The sequence below is a fragment of the Gopherus flavomarginatus genome, chromosome 8 (assembly GCF_025201925.1).
Source record: "Gopherus flavomarginatus isolate rGopFla2 chromosome 8, rGopFla2.mat.asm, whole genome shotgun sequence".
Classification (NCBI taxonomy): Eukaryota; Metazoa; Chordata; order Testudines; family Testudinidae; genus Gopherus; species Gopherus flavomarginatus.
Window position 1 is genome coordinate 96,696,202 of NC_066624.1, and position 26,883 is coordinate 96,723,084.

Consider the following 26,883-nt stretch of genomic DNA (forward strand, 5'->3'; position numbering starts at 1 on the left):
TTGTTACCCAGGTGATGCCTTCATCATTTAAAACTAATTAGAACATGTACCTGAGCTATTAAGATTGTGGATATGGCTTAATCACTACACTTAGATGTATGTTTACTTGCATTTTAACAAGCTTTATACATAGGGATTGAGCAATATTCCCAAATGACCGTTAACAGTGCAGAGACCATAAAAATAATCATAGCTGCACTAAAACTAACTGTGCAGTGCTCATTGTTTCTTAAGCAAGAAGTTGCATCCTTCATGCAGAGTAGGAGATAAGGAAGCACATGGCTCAAAGAATTAAGAGCATCATTTTCACAGGTGATGAATATCAGTAGTTCATACTGACTTCATCTTGAAATCAATGGGAATCTCTCTATTGACCTCAATGGGTTTTGGACAAGATCCTTAATGATTTAAAGGATTAGAATTTTAAATAATTTACCATATTCTGATATTAAACAGAACCAGAAACAAAGGTAAATGGAGAAAAGACTAATTAATACGTTATCTGTGTTTAATACATAACTAACTTGTAATTTACTAATTGGCAAATTTCTGAAGAAATTAGAGAGCAGTTCTAAAATCATTCAGAATATATTTGGAGTTTACAGTTTATTATATCTAGGTATTTGTCTGAGTGTGAATAATCTTGACTATGATTTGTTGTTATTAATACTTAGGGAAACAACTGGGCATTTAGTTCCTGATCCAAAGGCCACTTAAGTCAATGGAAGTGTTTCCATTGGCTTCAATGGGTTTGGGAGCAGGACATCAAACAGAGCGCACGTCCAGACTAACCCGCGGCATCGGCGGGTTAAAATCGATTGCTCGGGGATCGATATATCACGTCTAGTCCGGACGCGATGTATCGATCCCCGAGCGCGCTTACATCGATTCCGGAACTTCATCAATCCGAACGGAGTTCCGGAATCGACACGGAGAGCCGCGGACATCGATGCCGCGCCGTCCAGACGGGTGAGTACCTCGATTTTAGAAATTCGACTTCAGCTACGTTATTCCCGTAGCTGAAGTTGCGTATCTAAAATCGATTTTAATACCTAGTCTGGACGTGGCCAGAGTAAGAGTTAGACTTTGCAAGTGGACTCACACATGCAGACCTCTGCATGTGTGCAAATTCCCTACCTCACAGGGGTTTTGCGAGGATAAATACACTTTCAGGTTGTAAGGTGGTCAGATCCGACAGTGGTGGGGGCTATATAAGTGCCTTGGACAGGCAGAATTCCCATGACATCAGTAGGACTCTGCACAAGATCAATGGTGCGCTTGTGCACAGGCCTTAATTGAACAAGATAATCAAGCACATGCCTAACCTTCATGGGACTTCAATATGGCTACTAATGTGCTTACAATAAGTCACTTGCTTAAGAATGTGCAAGATAAGGCCTAACTGTTGACATTTTAAAAAAAATTCTCACCTTTATTTTGGTAACTGATAGCCCATAATTACTAATTGGCACAAACGTGACTGACCCAACAAGGATCTATATTAAAGATCCATGATTGGCTAATAGTTGCTTTCCCAGATTAGTGAGATGCCATCACCACTTTATTATATACTTTGATTTATTAAGTGTTATGTTTGTGACATTTGATCGTTAGTTTTATTACTTTTGTACCTACCAAATTACACCTCATTCAATTCTTATTACACATTGGATCCCACTCTTTCCTTTTTGTGATTTTATGTTATTTTGGTTAACAGAATAGAATGTACATATCAAAGTGTAAAATCTGCTTCTTTAGTCTACGCATCATGAATTTCAGTTGGATTAATGAATCAGTCATACATAAATATAACTCTACTATTCCACACCTGAATCTTTCACAGGAGCAAGACAGAGACAAAGCGAGGGAGAGACAGAGAACACCAGTAGGTTGGTAAACATACACTGTGAGAAAAAAAGATATTTTTACCAGCTGGGAACAAGCACCTGACTAGTAAATGAAGTTCATGTGGCAGTTAATCCAACTTCAAGATATAGATTACAGAAGCAATTTTTAAAATTAAAATGTGGACATGCAATGCCAAAACTTGGCCTTGCTGATTCAGCTGCAAAGGCTTTCATTTAATTGGTTCACCCCCCTGACACACAAACACTATCAATGCTTTCCTCATACTTGTCAATTGACCCTTGCTATCTGGCTCACACAAACCTGACAGTAACTCACCTATAACCATAAATTATTGACATTAAAATTGCTAAATTTTGTAGATAAGCCTTATCAAATAAATATTACAATGATGTGTTTTACAACAAGCCCTAAATGCTACAGTAGGATGGTTAGCAGTGATGTTTCAACATCAGAATTTCTGAAGGAGCAGCAGAAAGGAGAAGCATTAGGGAGTCATCATGGAAAGTGCCAGAGAGATTGCAGTCACAATAAACAATCAGACAACCAATTTTCTTTATGGATCAACACTTAAGCAGTTTCATAAACCTTGTCAAAAAAGTCAGCTTGATTTTGTGTGGGAAGGAAAAGTGTAGGTTGTCAAGAGGTACAAACAACCCATATATATTTTAAAGAACAGTCCGATGTAATAATTATTTTATTGAGGATCTATTTTGTGATTGTTTTGTAGGAATATGTAAAGCACAGTGTAGTGGCCCAAGGGCACTCTGTAATGATAGAGTATAGCAGTAAATGTTATCTCCAGTCAGCCTGCATAGAACTGCTCTGCACTTATCTTCTCACCATTTCCCTCCTTGTTTCATTGAATTTTTAGTTTTCACGAGTGCTTTTGCTATTGCCAGCATCTGAAGATTCAGAAGTTGGGTGCGAAAAGCTGACTGAAGAATTGTCTCTTTCTGCCATTTCTTGAATGGGGCTACATCAGAGATGGCATTGTTCCGCATGCTTACCTAGAGACCCTTCTGCCCCATGTGTCAACTCCTGTCTTTTTTTGATTGTCAGTGGGAAGGAGACCAGTGTGTGTTATGAAAATTTCCTTAAAGGGGGACTCCTCAGCATGCTACCAGAAACATCCCACTTTATGGGGACACAAATCAGCTTAGCAGAAATTCACTGGTATTGCCTTCCAAATCTCTCTCTCTCACACTGGGATCGGTTTGTCAAAACCTGTTAAAAATAAGATTGTTCTTTTCTGCCAAGAACAGACTCAGAAGTGAATGCTTCAGAGTAATCCTGTCAATGAACATTTAGGGCCTGATTCAAAACCTACTGAAGGAAAGACCTCCCATTGACATAGACTGCGGTAGACTTTGGATCAAGCCCTTACAAAATAAGAAGCTGTTCAAATAGGATTATGTGTCCTGCTGCTGTGTTGAAGCCCCAGATCAGCAACTAAGCAATAAATCTCAGAGTTCTCTATTACCTTGTCTTTGGCGGCAAGGTTTATTACCCCCCGCTGAAATACCGCCGAAGACCATCTGCAACTGAAGGGCTCTCTGCTGAATTACCACTGAACTCCCGGAGGGGTGAGTGTAAAAAAAAAAAGTTGCCCCCCCTCCCGCATGGCAGTCCCGATATTTTCCCCTTACCATCTGTTCACCCTAATTGTAAGATGGCCCAAGGAGGAGACTAGAACCATTATTAACTCCCTATCAGTAGAAAAATTCCATTACCTTTGGTTCTGGCTCAGGCTTGCTCCCAAGGAAAGACCCCATGAGATTCTGTACTTACAGATATGCAAGATAACAACTACTGAGGTTGTGAAGTCAAAATGTCTGTTTACCAGTGGAGTTTTGCATGGTTTTCCCATTGAAGAATTTATGTTTCTTTCCTTTCTGGATTTTGCTTTCTTTATATTTTTTACCCAATATCGTCTTTTCCCATGGACTGATCCTAGGAAGATACAAGTGACTCTTTTTGGCCAAAATTTAAATGCAAACACAAAATGATAGGCATCTATTTTGTCTCCTCCTGCAGTTTCTATTTTTATCCTTTGCCTGGCATATGTTATCATGCATTCAAAGGGTCACACGTTTCTGTGCCCATATATGCTGATTGTCAGAATATAGCGCATGTTCATAGCTCCATATGGCTTTTGTTTCAGTAACCAGATGCTATATGACTACATATAATCTTATAGGGCCTGATTAGAAGTTTATTGAAATCAATAGAAAGGCTCTCATTGACTTCAATGGGCGTTGGATTGGGCCCATAGTCATTTTTATTATTCATGTGTAAAATGACTATCTAAAGATTGCAAAAATCTCTTTATAGTGAATGAGAGTTTTCTTTCACTAAGATCCCATGAGAGAAAGCACTTTTAGGCCATTTACCAAGACTCCGATCCATCCTCCTAGACTCAGAGAGTAAGCTCTTTTTCTTGTGACTATAACTGGGCAGAGAAAGGTAATTCTGTTTCGCAGAGGATTTCAAAATTTGGAACAAAACCCCAACATTTTGAAGTTCTCTGAAAAAGGGAGTGTAGTACCAGCTCTGGGGCCTTGTAGCCTACCCAGAGCTGTAGATCTGGAGCCCCAGACTGCCAAGGAACTGGGCCAATGGGCTAGCAGGAAACTTGGCAGGCAGGTTTTCGTTGGAACTTTGGCAAAAATGGAACCCTCTCTGTGAAACGTTATTGGAATTTTTATGACCAGCACTACTTTCCATCCAGACTCACTCTCATTCTATTAAAAAAAAATAAATATGAATAGCCTACTACCTGAGCCACAGCCTCATGATATTATAGGTCTACAAAGAGAACATGCTGTAAAGGAGTGTCACTGTATCTTTAATGCTTTGGAAACACATCAACATGTTCTAGCAATAAGCACTAAGAGGCCCCACTTCTGATGCATCTGGCCCGACTGAAGATGTAATTGCTCCCAAGACTACATACTAGTGAAATATTTACTAGAGTTCACAAACACCATTCTCCTTTCTCATATGCTTGTAAAGAGGAATTAGAATTGGAACAATTCCACCTCTTTGTCTTCAGGTGCTTCTGAAAAAAATCAGCTCTCTCTCAGGAGAAGTCTATTAAACCACCTGTTCTGCTCCAGGATAGAAGGGAAATCTAGCATTTCTCCAAGCACACATTAGGTATGTTTCTGAAAATAGAAGAATCTGCAATCTTACTGAACCCAGAGATTTTGCTGGGGAGCATTTGGAGCATGCTTAAGGCAAGGTATGTTCTCATTGTTATACTGCAGTGGTTCAACTTGGATTATTTTTTAGCAGTGTTTTTCATTTTCTATGAAAATATTAAAACCTGTAGATATTGGGTCTGATTCAGATGTCATTTACCACAGAGTAAATCAGGAGCTACTGTACTGAAATGGCTGGAATTGCTTTAAGATTAGAACGATCTCCATTATACTTAAAGATGCTGCTCATCACAATAAATACTTATCATTTGCTCTTTAATCTTTAAGAATGTACTGCTATGCTCTGCACAAACAATCTTATCTGTCACAAAAATGCTGTTAATTTTAATCCATTTTGGTCATACTTTGTTGACATTATGTGACATTTCTAATAATCTCGTGTAAGAATATAACCTTTTAAAATCTTTTATTAATGTAAATGTTTCATGCTATTACATTCAGGAAATTATTTAAGCCAAAGAAAGACTTGTGTACAGTTTAATTTTACTGCGCTTATGCCTTGACACAGTCCATGTTACAAAGAGTCATTACAGTTTTAAACATTTAGGAGTACACTGTATTTTCTCAGAGATATACACCTAACTATCTGAGCATTAAGAACAAATACAAACCCTTGGAATGGGAGGTAATGAATTGCATGCTTATTATGGTTATGATAGAAGGAACAGTGTAGTCTAAAAATATCTCTCTAAAGCAGCATAAAATTTGTCAGGAAGTAATCCAGTTATGGAGAGTTTGAAAATGCTTAAACTAACACAGACCACGCTAGGGCTCATTTATAGGAAAGAAGCATGGCCTAGCGCAGTGTTTCCCAAACTGGGGTCTCCACTTGTGTAGGGAAAGCCCCTGGCGGGCTGGGCCGGTTTCTGTACCTGCCGCGTCCACAGGTTAGGCCAATCACGGCTCCCACTGACCGAGGTTCACCGCTCCAGGCCAATGAGGACTGCTGGAAATGGTGACCAGCAAGTCCCTTGGCTGACACTACTTCCATCAACTCCCATTGGCCTTGAGAAGCGAACCACGGCCAGTGGGAGCCGCGATCGGCCGGACCTGTGGACGCGGCAGGTAAACAAACCGGCCCAGCCCACCAGGGGCTTTCCCTGCACAAGCGGCATCCCAAGTTTGGGAAACACTGGCCTAGTGAATTAAGCATTGACTTGGACTCAGGATACCTGAGCTCTGCTTCCAGGTCTTCCACTGGCTTGCTGTGTCAGTTCACCTCTTTGTCTCAGTTATAAAGTATATAAAACAGTAATATAATGGAGGAAAATAGAAAGTATAATCATACTTAACCCCTTCATAAAGCATTCTGAGATTTACTGATGAACAGAAAGAGCTAGGTGCTATTATAACATAGGAGCACTCCAGGAGGAATTCCATGCAGAGACGTTGAGGCTCTGTCCCTTCAAAGGGTATGTGATTTTCTGACAGAAAAAACACTTTTGCAAAACTGATATTTTCTGTGGGGAAATTTCGATTTTGCCAAAAAAAATAAAAATTGATTTTCCATCAGGCAACAAAGCACAATGAAACATTTGAGTTTTGGGAATGTAGAAACATTTCATTTTGATCAAAAATGAAGAAATAAAACATTTTGAAAATTCTAAATAAAAATGGTTTGGAATTTCTGTTCCACAATAAATAAATAAGTAAACACATACATAACAAAAAGCAACTTTTTTGTCTCGATTTGGATGAAAACAAAAGTTTAAAAAAAATATGCCAAAGCCTGCCATTGCAAAGCCCCTTTTGATAAATTACTTACATGTTTACGGATTCCTCTTTGTCTTCCATACCAAGTATTGCTTGTTCCAGGGGTTTAGGAGATGGCTCTCCTCCAAAAACAGGGGCTTCTTTTTTCTTTAGAACATCATCCTTTTCTTCCCTTCGGCCCATATTTTCATCTTGATTTTGCTCTCCTTTAGGGTGGGAAGGAGCATTTTCAATTCGCCAGTGCTCTTCCTAATTAGCAGAGCAGAAATCATTTTAAAGCCGCTCAGAATTAGAACTATTTCTTACTACTTTTTTTTTTTAAAAAACTCTTTCATAAGGAAGTAACCACAGATGCAAAGTTTTAAGACAACTGTTGATTTTCATCATTTTCCTGCATATTTATGTAAGCAACTGTTTTCCTGGATCCAGATCCATATTATTTACATTATAGTACCTCATAGAGAAGTTGTGAGCAACCTGCGGCTCGTCAGGGTAATCTGCTGGCGGGCTGCCAGTTAGTTTACATTTGCACAGTTGCCCGCAGCTCCCAGTGGCTGCGGTTCATCATTCCAGGCCAATGGGAGTGATAGGCAGCATATCCTTTTGGCCTGCACTGCTTCCCGCAGCTCCCATTGGCCGGGAATGGCAACCGCGACCACTGGGAGCTGAAGGCAGCCATGCAAATGTAAACAAAGTGTCTGACGGTCCGCCAGCGGATTACCCTGACAGACCACGTGTGGCCCATAGGCTGCAGGTTGCCCACCACTGTCAGAGGCTACATCCAAGATTAGAGTCCCCATTGTGCTAGGCACTGTATAAAAACAGAGACTGAGACAAACACAAGAGCCTGCCTTGAAAAACTAACAATTTGAGCTAGTTCAACAAATTCCCCCCTCTCTGCACTCACTGAAAATATAGTTTAGTTTCTTGTGAAAATAATGTATACTTTGATTAAATTTTTCACATTGCTGATCAGAAAAATTGAAGACTCTCATAGCAATGTCAAATAATTTCTATAAAAAATGTCAGTTTTCTGTTTCAGCATTTCTGATTTGAAACTTTTTCAGAATTTTTCATTTCCCAAAACTTTCTGATATTTTGACTCTCTGTTCTTATTAGGAACAAAAACTAATTTCAAAAAGCCAAAACGTCCCCCCAAAGGGATAAATCCATTTTCCTAGCACCTCTACTAACAAACTTAACAGAAGCTGGTAACATTTTTAATGTTTTAGGCAGTGAAGAAATGAGTGACTATGATGGGGTGGATAAACCCCATACTGGAGAGTTAAGGACACAGGAACAACTCTGGACCCAGAAAGCCCCATCCCCACAGCCCTGCTCCAGTTGGAGGAGGGACTCAAAAGAGTCGTCCTTCAGCACAGCAGGGTGGCAGGCAGAAAGAGGCAGAGCTGCATTCATTGCAGCAGAGGGACTACACCAGGGAGGCCTCCTCATGGGGATATCTACCGAACAGAGCCGGGAATCCTTAGCCTGCTGAGATCCCAAGATTGCCAAGGACAGCCACCAGTCAGGACACACCCTGATGGTGGGAGCAGAGCCATAGGAAGGGACCCAGAGGACAGTGTTCACAGGACCACAGGTAGCAGATTCCTGCTTTATAGTGTTCAAGAGGACCCTGGGTGGGAAATCCGGTGGAGTGGGAGGACCCAGGTTCCCCTACCCTCATATCACTAGGTGGACTCTTACCATTAGGTGGGAAGGCTCATCCCACTCATAGTGACTAAATATGATGCATTAAATTATTATTTATTCTTATTAGCGCTATGACGGTTTCACAATGTTACATCTGTTCTTAGAAAACATGTCTCCATGATTCAGATATTATCTACTGGAGCTGAAACATGGCTTCATGAGTAGTGGTAGGTAAGAAAAAATCAGCGGTGACTAGAGCTGGACAGTAAATGATTTTCCTGCCCTACAAAAGTTTTCCAAATCCGGAAGAGCAGAGACTTGAATCTGGGTCTCCCTAACCACTTTCTCTCTGGCCCATTGGTACAAAGTTGTGCAGCTTCAAGTGGAGAGGTTGAGAGAAGCCTAACTTAGAATAGCCAGTAGCCTATGGTTTAAGTCAGTCACCTGAGCTGTGCAGACCCAGGTTCAAATCCCTGCTCTAAATCAGCTACTGGGAGGAGGGGAGTATCTTGTTTTGATCAGAAGTTCCACCCTGGACTTAAGAAGCCTTCCCAATAAAAGTTTTGTCAAAAAGCATTGTATTTCCATAAAATGTTTTATCATTTTCCAACTAAAAACCATTTTGTGAGGAAATTCTGACCAGCTACAGTAGTGACTCAATCTTTGCCCAAAACTTGTGTGGGTCTGAAACCAAGCATTTTGAACTTAAATAAAAAGTGTGAATAACTTCCTATCCACATGTTTGTTTTCATTTGCATTCTGTTTTCCCAGACAAGAATTCAGGTAGAAATGCTAAAATCTAAAGAGAAAATCTGTTCAAGATATTTCTGCTATGTCCTGCACAGAAATAGCAAACATGGATAAATTGAATGGCAGACCCCCACAGGACTGCTCTGGCAGTACAGAAGCTGATGTGAAGGACCAGCAGTGAAGCAGTTAATTAAAAAGTCATCTCTCTGGAAGTGAAACATTCTGTGTCAGCCAGCATTACCCATAAGAGTTGCTAAGAGAAGTGTTTCTACCTGGCCAAATATTCCAATTGTTGTACCATACACATCACTAAGAACAACACTGCAGTCTGAAGAGGAGGAGAGGATGAGCAGGCAACTGCTTCGCACATAGGTCTCCAGATAAGTAACACAGTCATCGTGTGGCTGAAAAGATCTTATCAGGGGAGGTGGCTGGGTTATCTTGTTCTCACTGGAACCAAGGCAGTAGTCCTGGTGAAAAGGAAATGGCAGTTATCTGAGGAAGGGGGATATTTTGGATCTGGAAATCTTCTGAGCAGTCTCCACAGCTTGCTGTGTGTGATAGATGGAGGGGCAAACCTGCCCCTGAAGGAAAGATGGGAGCAAATCTCTTTAAGGTTTTCTTCTCCCTGGGTTTTAAAGAAAAAATGTGACACTTCTGACAGTCAGGTTTTGTATTAGGTGCATGGCTATAGGCACCCCAGGGTCTGATCCAGCACCCACTGAAATCAATGGAAAGACTCCCACTGACTTTAGGCCCCAAGTTTGAAAATGTTGGTCAATCTTTTTCCTTTGTTAGAAAACAGGTAAAACCCAGCTTATTTGCATGTATCATGACAAATTGGGCACATGAGAAATACAAAAAGATAATCAAATATTCCTTGTACCTGTATATTCCATATTTTCACCCATCCAGCTAGATCCCCCGTTATGAGGTATTGACTCATTTTATCAATGGTCATGATAATGGATCCAGCTCTACTGTGGGCTTCAAACTCTGCCATGAGCTGGCTTTTCGAGGTATTCCAAAACCTAACATAGCCAGCACCTCCACATGACACTAAGTTTGCTCCACCTAAAACACAGAAATGTGGCGAATAAGCAGAAAGAATCATCAGCTTTCATTATTATAAGCATGAACTGTTATGCATGAACTCGTATTTTTATTTTTGTCACTGTTTTAATATTGTGCAGAGCACCTTGGCACAGTAAATTCCAGTCACATGAAATATCTTTTACTCAATAGGTATTTGAGGTATGCAGTTCAGAGCAATATCAACAAAACAAAGTCTAGTACTAAAAACACTCTTTAGAGACCTGTTGTTAACCTTTTTCCATGAATATTATGATACACTGTAATCCTTATGTAACTAATTTTCTTTACCTTTCTTTCAAAAGGAACCCTGGTCAACCAATTTATTTTATAGATACAGAAAAGAAAAACCCTAAATATTGCTTTTAATAACAGATTTCCAGATAGTTTCAGATCAATCTGCAGATGCTTTCCAATGTTGACTCAGAAAATGCCTGGTTAAAGCAGCAGACATTATAATTTACGTTCTTAAAGGCAGAGCTGCATATATCAGGTGTGAAACCAAATTCTGCCATGACTTGCATCCTGTGCAAGCTCATTGACTTAAGTGGAACTGCAGGGGTTATAAATCAATACACAGTTTGGATCTCTGTATGTAGACAGGCTTCAGATACAAACCAGTTTTACTGGATTATTTAAATGTACTGTCAATATGAGTTTGGGGCAAATTAATTCAGATGACAATGAGAATGAATGCAAAACAAAAGAACATTGTTTGAAAAATATTCTAACATGCTATAGGAGAAGTAGTGTAAGGTCTTTTTTGAGGGGCAAGAAGGAAAGGAAACTGTGAAAGCAATAATCAATTATCATTATTAATAATGAGCTTTTCCAAGAACCGTTGTTCAGCATGGGCAAAGTAAGCAGAGCCAGGATTCAACTGTGTAGTAATTACTTTACGGTACCTGTCAATGAAATATTCTTTCTAGCTTCTAGGAATAGAAGCTTAGTAATAGCATTGTTGCACTTAGTGTCAGTGTCATAGAAGTCAGCTACAGATATTGTATGTCTTCTAGAGGACATTCTTCGAGCAGATCTAAGTTGCTGTTGTAGTAACAGAGTATCTGTAAGAGATGTTCTCTATTATAATCAATGAAAGGGATTTATGTGTATAAGTAGACATGTCAAAAACACTTTGCATCTGACTGTTTTCAATTTTTTTGTATCTGTTACTTTATGAATTCAAGCTAAATCTTTTGGATGTTCATGCTATTAAAACTATTTTTGTGAGCCAAATTCTGCCACCCTTACTCTTGGTGAGCAATATCTTATCCTGCAAGCTGCCCTTTGGATTTCAATGCACTATTCACAGAATAAGGTTTTTACTCAGCAGTAGAAATGGTGGATTCTGGCTTTATGAGATTTCCAGTCTCCTCTTTAATGAGCACAAACTATATTAACTAGCTCATTTTCTATTGCCAGCAGCTGGATCAATGAGTTGCGTACATAATTTGTACTATGAACAAATACCAATTTGAAGAGAAGCTTTCCCCAGTTATGGTGGGGGGAAAGGGGGCAGATCCTCAGAGAGTATAAAATGACATAGCTCTATTCATGTCAGTGCAGATGTGCCAATTTACACTGTCTGAACATCTGACCCATGATCTCTGCGGAATGTTTACTGAACAGCAGGACCATTAACGGTCACTTAGCGGTAATACGATCTGCACTGCCTGGCCCAGATCTTCATCTGATTAAAGTCAGCATGGTTCAATGCAGCTATGCCAATTTACATCAGTTTAAGATCTGCTCCTCTGGGGTTTAGACCCTTTAAAGATCAGAAAGCTCATATACTGGTAGTTCCTTTGCCATATCTACTGTATTCACAATATTTTAAGCATTCTCACTCTGAAGTGTATTGCTCATTATAAAGGGACAGTCCACCAGATATTCCTGCTGAGTAGTGTATGTGCAAGTAAGAAATGAATTTCAAGACATGATATATATATAAAACTTGGAGGAAACCTAAGGAAGTCTAAATAAGAACCACAGAAGGTTTTTTCCAAGCCATTTTCCTTATACTGAGATGTGCGCTGCCATAAAATGTACTACAGATTACAGTGGGGAATAATTATAGATTTCCAACTGGCATGGTGCTTAATATATGTTATGTCACTAGTCTGTGCAAACTATCAACCCAGTGAAGTTTTCAGGTTCTGGGTAGCCTCAAGGGTAGCAGCCTCTGCAAGGTTCAGTTGGTATTATTTATTATCCAACACTGAACAAGGCAAAAATTAAGGGAATGCTCCCTGCTGAAGGTAATAATATAAAAATGCTGATGTAGATCTGTGACAATAAACAGAAGCAATAGCCTTGAGATGTATAGAGAATAAACTGAAGTGTATAAAGCAAGTACACTCTCAAGGCTGCTTTCTGTCACTCTGACAAGACAAAGGTATAAATAATCCCCCTAATCTCCACTCAATTATCAGTAAATTAGTGGCACACTTAATATTATATGCATAAGGCAAACGGTAGGTATGTTTTGCCTAGAGCCTGAAAGCAGTGCTGCTTCAATAAGATGCTCACTCACCCGATTTGGATTTCAGAGATTTTTGGGGATCCAGGTAAATTTTAAGGTAGGCATTTTCTGTAGTATTATTCCAGACAACAATTTCACCACCACAGCTCCCTGAATTGGGCAAAGAAAAGACAACACATTGTTACACTCACTAGCCAATCTTGATCTTTCAGGCAGCTAGAAGTATTTTATTGCCAACACAGCAATATTTTCACTTTTTACGTGATAGGTCACATGACAAGGATTAGCAGGGCTTGTATTCCCATGCATCTGTAACCTTAAAAGGTTTAATCCTCTCTTACAAAGGTTCCTGTAAAGAAAACATTTCTCTGGTTTTACAGAAAAACAGGCTATGGAAAAATTGACAGATTTTCTAAGCAGTCTAGTGGATTCAGATGCATATCTTCCATTAGTTGTAATGTGTCCAAATCCCCTACAATGCTTTGAAAATCTACCAATTCACAAAACAAAAAGTAACAGATCTCAGACCTCAGCCAAAGCTACCTTTAGTCATAAGCAGCACAAATGACTCTCTGGAGACCTGTGATTTTGGGTAGATTCAGCAACTAATGGCTGGAATCTATCTGCCATCAGCAGGACTGAATGAGTATGATGGCTGAAGTTCTAATTCTTGCTTTCAGTTTAACAAAACATAAGGTCAGACTTGCCCTGATTTGACAAACTAAGCTGTTTACCGTACATTGGACCTGATGCTATTCTCATTTCCACTAGGGTAATTCACAAGTAGTCACCGGAGATGCATCTGTATGAGCTCATTGTACAGCTACATCTACATTTGGAGCTGAGCAGGCTTCTCATGGAGCTAGTGCACTAAAAATAGTCGCGTAGCCACAGTAACGTGGGCAGTGGCTGGTTCAAAGCCAAACTAGAGCTAAGATTCAGTTTGAGACTGGAAGATGCCAAAATCTTGAGAGATGATATTATATGTCAGGCACCCTGGGTTTAAATATTACACAATTAGCTGCTCTTACAAGATTTCTGCCACATGCAAACCAAATAAATAAATAAATAAATAAATAAATAAAAATCTCTCCCAGTTTTTTTATCTAACTGATAATCAAACCACTGGTTTGGACTCAGAAATTTGATTCAGAGCCTTTTCTCAGCTCTTTGCATAAAACTATCTTCCCCCTGGACTTGAGGTTCTGGCTTATATCTAGTAGCAATAAGCATTTTACTATCTGAGGATTATTTAGTGACTTATGGCCTCAAATTTGACTCTAGTAAGAAATCCATATCACAAAGCTTACACTTCTTAGCCATCTCAGATAGTGCCCATGCTAAGGACAGAGGTCATCAGGGATAGCTATTCAGTATCCTTCACAAGCACCAGATTCAAAAGGAGCCAAACCCTGCATCCCTCTCTCCGTCCTCCCATGATGATCAGCAACAATCAAACCAGGGATCTTCAGCACAAACCCTAGCCACCTGGGTTGAGGAATAACTCGTTTAGCTGTTTGTAAGTAGCAGGCTGTTCCTGAACCACAAACTACAATTGATTAAATTTCCACTGAATTCAAGTGAAGAATAAGTATATATGCCACCATATTTAACTCAATTTATTATAACTGTGCCCTCTCCTCAAAAAAAGAACCCACAACATTCTAGTGTATGTAATTTTTGGTAAACTGAACCATTTATTCTCAATCTTTTTCTATTATTTAAGTCCTGATAACTCCAATCACCACCTCCATAGAATTCCCACTGAATCCAGGATAATGGGCCTCCTATTATAAATGTTTTCAAGCTTTGGTACATGAAAAATATCTAGGTTTAATCATTCTGTTCAGATATGAAAAATATGGGGTGGACTTCCCTCTCCTTTTCTCCAATGAGAGTCTGATATAACCCCATTGAAGCAATTTGAAATTCATTGGCATAAAACAGAAGAGAACTAAAAGTGTACTTTTCCTGTCTTCATAAGAAGTTCTAACTTGTTCACATCTTGTAAGTTATGTACCTCAGCCAGCAGCTTATTAGCTACACCAGCCCATGCAGTAACAGAGTAGGCCTTGCATAATAATGATGTCCCCAAATCCCAATTCCTGGATGATATAATAGGCAATAAATATTAGGCTACCTGTAACTAGAGTATGTGGAGGCAAAAATGCAGCACATAGGATGTCATCTTGATGCTGCACTCCTCCTTTCCATTCTGCAGGCAGAACAAAATACTGAGTCAAGTTGCTCAGTCGGAAGACAGTAATTATTCTAATAAGAGAGATAAAAAAACAAAAGAAAAACATAAGTGAACCTAGTCATATCTGACCACTTCAAAAAATGCCATTGGTATCTTTTTAATATAATCATTTACTCTAATAATCTTGAGTGCGAAAATTTAAAAGCTTTGTCCTTTTGCTTTCCTTTGCCACTGAAATTCTTCTGTGTTACAATCCAAGCATGATACTTTTAGCAGCTATTGTTCTATCACTCTGCCAACACAAAATGCTGAATCTGGCCGATCATAACATACTGTTCCCTGCAGCGTTAGTATTAAGGGAATATACACTAACCAGAGCTGAGACATTATGAAACATTTTACTGATTCTAGAAAGTGTGGAAAATACAATAAAATCAAACCTGCAGATTTTGACATTTCATTTGTCAAAAACTCCAAAACACATGGGATGTCATCTTCTTTCTCAAGACCTCACTTAAAATCTTTCACAGCAAGAATTTCACTTCCACATCTTCCAGTTGGGGATACAGCAAAAACTAAGCAAAACTGATGTCCATATCCTAAATGAAGGAATCGGTCCTGCTTCCACTGAAGTCAGTGAGAATTTTCCCATTGATTCCATTGTGGTCAGCACCACACGAAGTGTCACTATTTGCAATAATGCAAAATCCAGCATTTCTTGATTTGTGTGTGGTCACTAGTCTTAATGACCAATGTACTTCATATTAACTGATGTAGAACATCAAAATTATCATTCGCTTCTCCTTCCCAGTGACAGAGCAAACACTCTTTTTAATGGCATGTGTTGGCTTTAAATTAGAGATTGTTATTTAATAGAGTGTAAGAAGGCCACCACTAAATCCATCTCACTTAGATTCACAGATCAGGCATCTGACCCACTGATATAAAGATGATGGTTTGTGACAGAGAACTGTACTGGGGTTATGACTTCTAGAGTAAAAAAGTTTTTGATAGTGCCAGTTTCTCTTGGCCGGTTGGCTGTAGCTTAAGATAAATTTAATACAACATCATACCACCTATGAGACAATGGCATAAGATAAACACTACAACATCATTTTCACCACCTGCAGCCCCACTCCAAAAGGTTCCACACAGGTAGACCCCTGCACTCACATAGAGCTTAATGAAAACCAATGAGGTTTCCCTGGCGACAAGGCTGCACCCATGCAGAATTCTTTGAAGCAGGCAGGAGGTGATGAATATGGTCAAAATTGCCAACTTCTATTTTCCCACAGTCTGACAGGGAACAAATTGAACCAGCTAACAAAAATTCTGCCTCCAATGCATCACAGTTGGATGAAATCCATTGGGTAAAGTTAGCATCTCTGCCTTGTCTATCAGAGGGGTGATGGCATATGGATTGTCTTTGAAGATAAGCAATCATTCCCAAAAAGATCTGAGAGAGGAAATGTGATATATATAATTCAGTTAATCGCTACCAACCAGAAGTGGAGTGTGGGGGCAGGAGTAGTAACAAATACCTGATCATCACTTTCTGTAAGGACAATCAGAAAAAGGGCTTGTTTCATGATTGGCAAAGTCAGTGCCGCTGTGATCAATGCAGCGGCATCAATTTAATGGCTCTGGTGAAGACACGATAAGTTGACAGGAGAGCACTCTCCCGTCAATGTCAATACTCCTCCTCCTCGACAGGCAGAAGTTATGTTGATGGAGAGCGTCTCCCATCGACATAGCATAGTGTAGACACTGCTGTAAGCCAATCTAAGCCACATCAATTTAAGTTCCGTAACTTACATAATTTAACTAAGGTAACTTAGATCAACTTACCTTGTTAGTTTCAGGTCAGTGTCTTTGTCCTGGTCTAAAGTGATAGACTTTCAACAGGCTGCTGGGAAAAGCCCATGCAACCTTTGCTGAAGTGCAAGTCTTTCAGTCATGTCTAATTTATAGATTGTGACAACAGGATTTATCCTCACTGAATGAGGCTTTGCATAGCATCCAGTTCCAACTTGTTTTATTCTGCATAAGTTGATTTACACTGATTGTCTATTTCCAATGCCAAACAAAATATGGTCTATTTAAGAGTGCTGGTATCACTGGCTACTGTTGAAGAAAATTTGCCACTAGAGGCTGGTTTTCAGTATGGGGAGATCGATGCTGCTGCAATTGATGCAGTAGGGCTCGATTTAGCAGGTCTAGTGAAGACCCGCTAAATCAATGTTAGAGCGCTCTCTGGTCAACCCCAGGACTTCGCCTCTCCGAGAAAAGTAAGGTAAGTCACGAGGGCCTGGTGAAATGCATTCTAGAATACTCAAGGAGCTGCCTGAGGAGATATCTGAGCCATTAGCAATTACCTTTGAAAAATCATGGAAGATGGGAGACATTCCAGAAGACTGTAAAAAAGCAAATATACTGCCAATCTATAAAAATGGAGATAAGGACAACCCAGGGAATTACAGATCAATCAGCTTAATTTCTGTACCCAGAAAGATAATGGAGCAAATAATTAAGCAATCAATTTGCAAACATCTAGAAGATAAGGTGATAAGCAACATGGATTTGTCAAAAACAAATCATATCAAACCAACTTGATAGCTTTCTTTGACAGTGTAACAAGCCTTGTGGATGGGAAGAAGCAATAGATGTGGTATATCTTGACCTTAGTAGAGTTTTTGATACTGTCTTGCACCACCTTCTCATAAACAAACTAGGGAAATGCAACCTAGATGGAGCTACTATAAGGTGGGTGCAAAACTGGTTGGAAAACCATTCCCAGAAAGTGGTTCAGTCATGCTGGAAAAGCATAACAAGTGGGGTCCTGCAGGGATCAGTTCTGGGTCTGGTTCTGTTCAATATCTTCATCAATGATTTAGATAATGGCATAGAGAGTACACTTAAAAAGTTGTGGACAATACCAAGGTGGGAGGGGTTGAAAGTGCTTTGGCGGATAGGATTAAAATTCAAAATGATCTGGACAAACTGGAAAAATGGTCTGAAGTAAATAGGATGAAATTCAATAAGGATAAAAGCAAAGTACTCCATTTAGGAAGGAACAATCAGTTGCACACATACAAAATGGGAAATGACTGCCTAGTAAGGAGTTTATCTTGGGATTATAGTGGACCACTAGCTAAATATGAGTCAACACTAACATTGTTGAAAAAAAATTAACATAATTCTGGGATGTATTAGCAGGAATGTTATAAGTAAGATACAAGAAGTAATTCTGCTCTACTCTGCACTGATTAGGCAGTCCAATTCTAGGTGCCACATTTCAGGAAAGAGGTGAACAAATTGGAGAACGTCCAGAGAAAAGCAACAAAAATGATTAAAGGTCTAGAAAACATGACCTATGAGGGAAGACTGAAAAAATTGGGTTTGCTTAGGCTGGAAAAGAGAAAACAGAGAGAAAATGATAACAGTTTCCAAGTATATAAGAGGTTGTTACAAGGAGGAGGGAGAAGAATTGTTCTTCTTAACCTCTGAGGATTGGACAAGAAGCAATATGCTTAAATTGCAGCAAGGGAGGTTTAGGTTGGACATTAGGAAAACTTCCTAACTGTCCAGATGATTAAGCACTGGAATAAATTGCCTAGGGAGGTTGTGGAATCTCCATCATTGGAGATTTTTAAGAGCAGGTTAGACAAATACCTGTCAGGAATAGCCTAGATAATACTTAGTCCTGCATAAGTGCAGGAGACAGGACTAGATGACCTCTCGAGGTCCTTTCCAGTCCTCTGATTCTATGAAGTTGACAGGAGAGCGTCTCCTGTCAACACAGCACAGTGAAGACACCGGGGTAAGTCGACCTAAGCTAAGTCGACTCCAGTTACATTATTCACATAGCTGGCGTAGCGTAACTTAGGTTGACTTACCCTGGTACTGAAGACAAGCCTTTAGATCAGTGGTCTCCAACCAGTTGATCGCAATCTCCGGCTGCTAAAAGTCCAGCAGTGCAGTGGGGCTAAGGAAGACTCCCTGCCTGCCCTGGCTCTGCACCGCTCCCAGAAGCAGCCATCATTACCCCTGAGGCCCCAGGGGTGGGAGCAGAGGTCTCCATGCACGACTCCTAACTGCAAGCACTGGGGAACTGCGGCCAATGGAAGGTTCAGGGGCAGTGCCTGCACAGAGAGTCAATAAACAGAGCCATGTGCCCCCTCCCAGGGGCTGCAGGGGTGTGCTGGCTGCTTCCAGGAGCAACATGGGGCCAGGGCCAGCAGGGAGCCTCCCTTATCCCGGCTGTGCTGCCAACTAGGAGCCACCGGAGGTAAGTACCACTCGACAGGATTCCACACCCCTCTCACACCCCAACCGCCAGCACTGAGCCCCCTTCCAGAGCCAGCACCCAGTAAACCCTCCTGCTTCCCAATACTCTGCCCCGGTCCAGAGCCCCCTCCTGCACCCAAATGCCCTTTCAGGGCCCACACCCTGCACCCCATCCTGCACCCCAACACTCTGCCTCAGCCTGGAGCCCTCTCCTGCACCCAAACTCCCTCCCAGGGCTTGCACCCTTCACCCCCTCCTGCACCCCAACCCCCTGTTCCTCCTCCCACACTCCAAACCCCTGGGCCTCAGCCCAGAGCCCGGACCCCCTCCCACACTCCAACCCCCTGCCTCAGCCAGGTGAAAGTGAGTGAGGGTGGGAGAGAGTGAGCAACGGAGGGAGTGGGGATGGAGTGAGCGGGGCAGGCCCTCAGAGAAGGGACGGGGTAGATCCTGGGTTGCACGTAAATTCAAAAAGTGATCTTGTCTGTAAAAGGTTAGAGACCACTGCCTTAGACATTCCTGAGAGAAGAAAACCAACACTCTGTCCCTAGCAGTACCTGCTTATGGTCCCATTGCCTCAGAAGCATGGGCACAGGACAACCCATTCTGAAAGAGATGCTGAAAGGATGCTGCTCATTTAGAGCAAGGGGAAAGCCTAATAACCAGGAGAAGCATTAGGCTCTGGAGATCTCAGGTAACAAGGCTGAATATTTGCCTGCTTGCCATGAACCAAGTGGGGACAGCTAGTCATCAAATGAAAATGATGCAATACCACCAGTGCACTCAACTCATTTACTTCTCTATAGTTCATTAAGAATATCACTGCAATTCAGAGTAATGAAGTGAGTTTGAGTCACGAATGAGCAATGATTGCTTTGCTAGCATATGTAAGCAGCAGCCATCTTTATAAGGTAAATTTATGTTTCTAGACAGAGCCTCAGAACATATGCAATGAGCAGTTTTGATATTAAGAGACACTTTTTCTCCTTTTTTTCAGAACATTGCTTCTGTCTATGACATGTTCATGGTCATTAGTGGGAGTTTTCTTTATGGTTCTATATCTGTTAAAAGTCAGAAAAATATATTTGTTTCTCAGAGTTTCAAAGGGAATGACACAAAGATACAAAAGCAACTTATCCCATCCTATTCCCACCACATTAGCATAATTTTACAGTGAACAACTGCCCTATGAATGTACAATGTAGCATCTGTATACTGTCTGGATGCAGAAAAAAGAATGTCTTTTATTTACTTTTTATTCCACCAGAAGCTCAAGCAACATTAAAGAATATTTTTCCATTAGCAAAAAGCAAAGGGAATAATGCTTTATAAGGCCAAGCAAGGCTAAACCTGTGGTAATTACATGCTTTAGGCACTAATTTTACAATGGTTTCAACGTGGATTTAGATTCCAAATGGGATTCAGCTTGGCTTCTAGAGATCCATCATTGCAATGCCACTGCAGGATTGGGGCCCTAGTTTGCAGGAGAGAATAAGTAATTTCTCCAACTGTGCTGTATCTTTTAAGTAACACACTTTTTCTCCACTGATGTGCAGCCAGATCTAAATCTTTTCCTGAACTGAGTTGCCAATTACTCAGTGAGTTACTGTGCTTGGAAAAAATTAGACTTTGATAGATTTTATCTCCAGAGACTGAGGCAAAGAGTACTTTTCAAGAATGTATTTCTTTCTGCATTTTTTAGTAATATATACAGTACCTGTCCCAGCCTGTAACTAAGATAGTCCTCTTTAGTACCATGATCTGGGAGATGTCAACTGCTCGGTCTCTTCCAACATTGAGTTTATGGTAACAGTGTCCATTGAAATCCCAAATCTTCAATTAAAAATAAATAAGTTATCCATAATCTCTCAATATAGGCAAAGCAGAAAATCATCTGGCAATTTAAGGATCAATGAAGAAATAAATCTGTTGGATCAGATTTGCCTCAAACCTTGACGTAACTCAGAGGTAACTGCATTGAAGACAATTCAGTCTTCATCAGAATCAGGCTCATAGGACTGAATAGTAAACAAATAATAATGATGCCTCTCCATAGCTTTTGTACAACACTTTTCATCTATAGATATCAAGATACTGTAAAAAAGGAGGCAAATTTTATCCCCCTTTTATAGATGGAGAAATGGAGAGACTGAGACGAAATGACTTGTCCAAGCACAAACAACATGGCAGGAATAGGACACTGTGGCAGAGCCAGGAATGGAATCCAAGTCTGATTGTTCCTTCAGTGCCTGCCTTCCCCGCACCTGCCCGCCACCTCTCTCACATGCACATAAACACACACTGTAATGACCTACATGTGACAGCTTCTTTATCCAGGGAACCCCTTGAAACCATATGCAAAAGTGCATTTATTTTGCACCTTTGACTGCCTCACCTGTTCACTGCTAAGCAATCTTTGCTGGGACTCTACTAGTATGCCAGCAATTTGAACATCTTTCTGACAGTTTCTTCTTTAAAATAAGAATCATTTACCTGCCATAAAAGACTTTTCCCTACCTCACAGTGAAGAATTCGTAAAAAACAAAACAAAACAAAACAAAAAACCGTTATGCTGGTCCAAGACCTTGAATTGACATGTTTGTGTCTTGGACCAGCGACATTTTGAAGGTCTGACCTTTTAAACGTAGCCAGTTGCAAGACTGAACCTTATAATCATGACAGTCTCATTTAGAGAAAAGCTATTTTGGATACATTTTAAGCCATCTAAAAATTAATTTTATTTATATTACATTAGGACCTAGAGATCCTAGGCCCCATTGTGCTAGATGCTGTACAAAGAGAGACAAAGAGCTTACAACCTGCATAGAAGAGACAAAGGGCAAGAGAGTTTCCAAATGGGAAATCAAGACACAGAGTCACTGAGTAACTTACCCAAGGAATTAAATGGAGATTTCTCAAGTCCAGTATATTAAGCACTAGACCATGAGTCCTACTTTTCCTGTCACGTTGAAATTTGCTAAGTTGGACTCCCACTAGTGAGGAAACATCTTTACAGGGGAAAGGAGACAAATAGTTCTAATTTCTAATAAATTCTCTGGAGTGGTGTTAAGGGCTTTCTGGCACTCATTTGAGTTGACCTCCATAATTCACTCATGTTTTCACCAATTTATAGTCATCCTGTACTCAAGGCAATAAGCTCTGTTTATGCCACTCACCCAGATACGTGCTTCAGCTTGTTATTAATTAATTTATAGTTCATGGGCTCCTGTAAATTAAAATAACATTTAAAAAGACATATGATTTGGGAAAATATTGCTCAAACATCTCATTTTATGTATAAATCTACTGGATGCAGCAATAATATATGTATGTAGTGATTTGAAACAAAATGTATTTGCCCTTTAAACACAATACATTCATTTCACAAGTTGGTATTCCACCTTCTTACATAGATGTGTATTTTATATTCGTAGGAGTCCATTGCAAAGGCACTGAAGTAATTTTTTCATAAGAATGAGGTTTGGGAAGCTTCCTCTTCAAATTGTACTGACAGTATGAAATACTGAAATAAGACATTACCATCCTGTAGTATTACTGCTGGACAGACTTACCCTGTGCTTCCTGACACTAGCTCAAGACTCTGTCTACATCCTAATTGCGGATTTTCTTCAGTTTGTTCTTTGACTAAGGCCTGAGCTACACACTGTTTAGAATGTGGGTTTTTTTTACTGAAATAGTTACACTGGTACAAGTGGGGACACAATTATACAGGTATAAAGGTGCCTGTACTGGTATAGCTTATTCTGCCTACCATATAGGAATAAACTATACTGGTATAAACCGCCTTTATGCTGGTATAAGTCCCACACACATGCATTGGGCTGGTTGTGTTGCTTTAACTGTGCTAGTATACATAACACGGTACAGCTTTTGTATTCAGACAAGCCCTTAGGATGGGTATTTTGGCATGAATTGAAGCCATAACTTTTCCCTCTCACCTCCTAGATACTGAATGTTTTGTCCTTAGGATTTCCACTACTTGGAAATAGCAGAGTGCTCCTTGGGCTGCATTTAAGGCAGGCCACTTCTAATCAGCCAAGGCCAACAGTGTAATTCAGTACAGTCCCAAATTTCAGCACAGACTCTGGTGTTTAAGAATGTGTTTATTAATCTTGATCTTCTCACATTAGAACTTGGGTAGTCAAGGAAGTAACAAGATGAAGCAATAGAGGACATTTTGTCTTGTTATCCAGAAAGGTTTTTTTGGGAGATGCTCAACTGCCAAAAATACCTTGAATGATATCTGAGATGGGCAAAAACTGGAATAATAGATGCAAATTCCACACCACTCTCCCCAACTGCCAGATTTTGGCAGAGTTTGGTCCAGATTCCAGAATTGGTGGCTTTGTCTTATCTCTATAATGGTACAGAAATCCAAACATTGGATTTGGATCTGAACTTTATGACTCAGGCCTATCTCTACCACAGACACAAATTAAAAAGCAAGAAAATTGAGAGACAGCATGGCACAGAGGATACGACACTGTCCTAGGACTCGGGAGACCTGAATTCTATTGCCGGCTCTCCTGCTGAACTTCTGTGCTATCTTTGTTACGTCACTTTTCTGTTTTCCTTCCCACACTTTTTGTCTTCTCTGTTTAGACTGTAAGCTCTCCAGAGCAGGGTCCTTTCATATTTATGTTTGCACAGTGCCTAGCACAACAAGCCCTTAATCTCAGTTGAGACCTCTAGGAGCTACCATAATATAATAAATAGCTACGTCTGGCTAGTTATGTCAAAATTAGCCAAGTCTGGGGAAATGGTCTCTCAGGTTGGTGATTTTCAGCAACTTCAGCCACTAAAATAGGAAGAGCCAGAAATCTGTTTGGAGTGAATTTAGCATGCATTAAAGTGAAAGACTAACAGCACTGGCTTAAAACCTGCCATAATGTTGGCCTGTGTTCTGTCAATACATCTATATCCTGATCTTAACAGAATACACCCTTGGTATTAAGCACAAGAATCTCTCTTTAGAAGAAACTAAAGCACAAGTTATTAAATTTTACGGTGGTTTTGTGATGCGGTCAAATTCTCACTGAGATGATTAAGAAGATTTAAAATTCATTTTAACTTTCAATAAACCAAGATTTGAATTGATGTGCCCAGGGGTGAAAGGCTAGTGTTTTAACTAATCTAGCCACCATTTCAAAATAGTTGTTTTACAGTCACGCATTGGCTACCCTGATAATATGCCCTTGTGTAATGACAAGTGAGTGTTCCAAGAAAAGCAACGGAAATGTTTGCCTGGTGATTAAGGCAATAAGGGCCATGTGCTGTATAGAGTCATAGACTATAATGAAACTACTTGGAAGGAAGGGAGGGAGGTAACAAAGAAGGAAGTGTTCCGTAAAGCACTGTGTGTATCCAAAGTGTTAGACAAGCAATTAAATTTAACTGCGTTTTCCCAACAGTGTTAGGATTTCAGCCTCTAGTTGCTGAGTTCATCCCATCTCCTCTTTAACAAGGCCAATGGAAAAACCAGCCATTGTTTAGTAACTGAGTGTTTTGGCATATTGTGGAAAAGACTGCAATGGAAGCAAATAGTTTGAAATGTTTTCCCCTCACACCTTTACTGTTCCATCTGTGCTCCCAGTTAAAAGCCTTGTCTCAGTTGCATCCAATGTCATAGTGCTGATCTCAGCATTGCCATGGCAACCAGTAAACTGTCTGATTTTCTGCCCAGTGTCTATCAGCCAGAAGGTAACAGTAGATCCTGTATCTGAGCTGATTACCTGGGAGGGAAAGCAGAAATTGAGATGGAATTTAAAATCTTTATATAAAACAATAATCTCATACATATGTGCACTGCACTTACATAATTAGTAACATCTGAAATGCAAATCAGATAATTTTTGCATTGATTTTCCCCATCTTTTCCCTTTCATCTCATTACAAGCTTTATCATTCCCCACAATCAAAGTTTATGGGCAGGTCTGTTCCTTGTAAAACCTGTATCCATAGCTAGTTCCAATTAGCCAAAGAGCAATAATTTACTCCCTATTATCCTTCAGCATGGAAGACAGGTGACCAGCTCCCTCAAGAGACAATATCCCAAGTTACATGCGGGAACTAGAAATGTTCTCAGCAGGGATGAAACATGATCACAGCCCTTCAGCTTGGAATCTTGCAGGCATGTTCACCCAAAAGCTTTGTGCTAAGAGGTCAGAGAAATCTTCCCTGCTTATTTCAGAGAACTGATCCACAGAGTAATGGATCTTTAAAACTACATCTCTGGAAGAGGAAATAGTTTAGGGAAGCTCTCAGCATACATTAGCCTCAATTTAGAATTCAGTAGTGAGACCAGACATTATAAATTAGGAAAAAGTCCACTTGAACAGATTATGGTTATTTCTTTTTTGGCATGTGGTGTGTTAAATTGCTCAAAAGAGATGCACTCACTCTTACTTCCATTTGCTGTATATTTACTACTGGGTGAAATCGTCAGTCCTTACCTCAGTCCTAATTCCCACTGAAGTCAATGGGAGTTTTGCCTGAAAAAAAAGCATTCTGGGATTTACTTTTTTTTATTATTATTATTATTTGCCTTTGATGGTCATCATTAAAGAGGTTAAGGTTCATCAACAGTCACCACACTGGTATCACTGTTATATCTCTATTCTTACCATAGGAAATAACAGTGATATCTCAGTCAAGCATGGCAACTGTTGCCAAGTGGTGAATTTTTAAATGGCACCCACTCAGTATACACATGCTTTTATTTAATCCCTTCCACGTGTAAATTAATACACAACAATTGCTGAGATTCAGTCATTCTTCAGTCTTTTCAAAATACTTTTCCTCCTAGTTAAAATCAGATGCTCAAAAAAATAGTTGGCTATTTCTGCTAGGAAGGAATCCAATTCCTCCCCCAGAAAATGGTAATCAATGAGTTCTCAGCAATCTTAACAAAATCAAATGTTGTTGATGATGCAATTCACATTTCAAGAAGTTCAAAGACATGTGCCCAATATGTACCTGCCAGCACCTGTGGAAATTTTATATACAATAGAATATTAGGTTGGAAGAAACCTCAGGAGGTCATCTAGTCCAATCCCCTGCTCAAAGCAGGACCAGCACCAACTAAATCATCCCAACCACTTATCTTTCTTCATAATACCTCTGACCACAAACACAATGAAGTACAGCTTCTGCACAGCTCATGTTCTCTGACCTTAAACCATTATGGAATTATTCCAATGACAGTGTTTTTTTTATTAGTTCCTGGCAAAATAAACAAACAATGGACTCCCTTGATTGTTTAAAAATAATGAATATAAATCCACTGATAAAAGCAGGCTTCCCTTCAAATTTTAGTAATTAAATGAGGCTCTCTCGTTGAGAAGGAAGACACTGCAAACTTATTATGTTAAATTAGCTATGTTGCTCATGTCCTTAAAAGCATCACCCAAAGGAGACCCAAATTGAACTCTAATTATAACCAAGTCTGCTTTGAATATAAATTCTGCGATTTGCCTATGTTATTCTAAACTCTTACTCTATTATCTAAGGAGTCCTAGATAATTTAAATAAGGAGTGTGAGACAAGACAGCATTGTCTAGCCGTTAAGACAGGCGTGAGAGTCAAAAAATGTAAAT

General features: G+C 39.9%; 1 protein-coding gene across 1 annotated transcript in view; it reads right to left on the reverse strand.

The window, feature by feature from the left end:
* Positions 1–3,367: 3,367 nt before the first annotated feature.
* WDR49 (WD repeat domain 49) overlaps positions 3,368–26,883 on the reverse strand; it is a 60,510-nt gene continuing 36,994 nt past the window's right edge. Inside the window, 9 exon segments of the mRNA XM_050965849.1 lie at positions 3,368–3,819; positions 6,856–7,052; positions 9,479–9,676; positions 10,093–10,280; positions 11,204–11,362; positions 12,832–12,930; positions 14,921–15,051; positions 20,985–21,100; positions 24,856–25,020. Coding sequence (XP_050821806.1) covers positions 3,693–3,819; positions 6,856–7,052; positions 9,479–9,676; positions 10,093–10,280; positions 11,204–11,362; positions 12,832–12,930; positions 14,921–15,051; positions 20,985–21,100; positions 24,856–25,020 — 1,380 coding nt within the window. The 3' untranslated portion in view covers positions 3,368–3,692.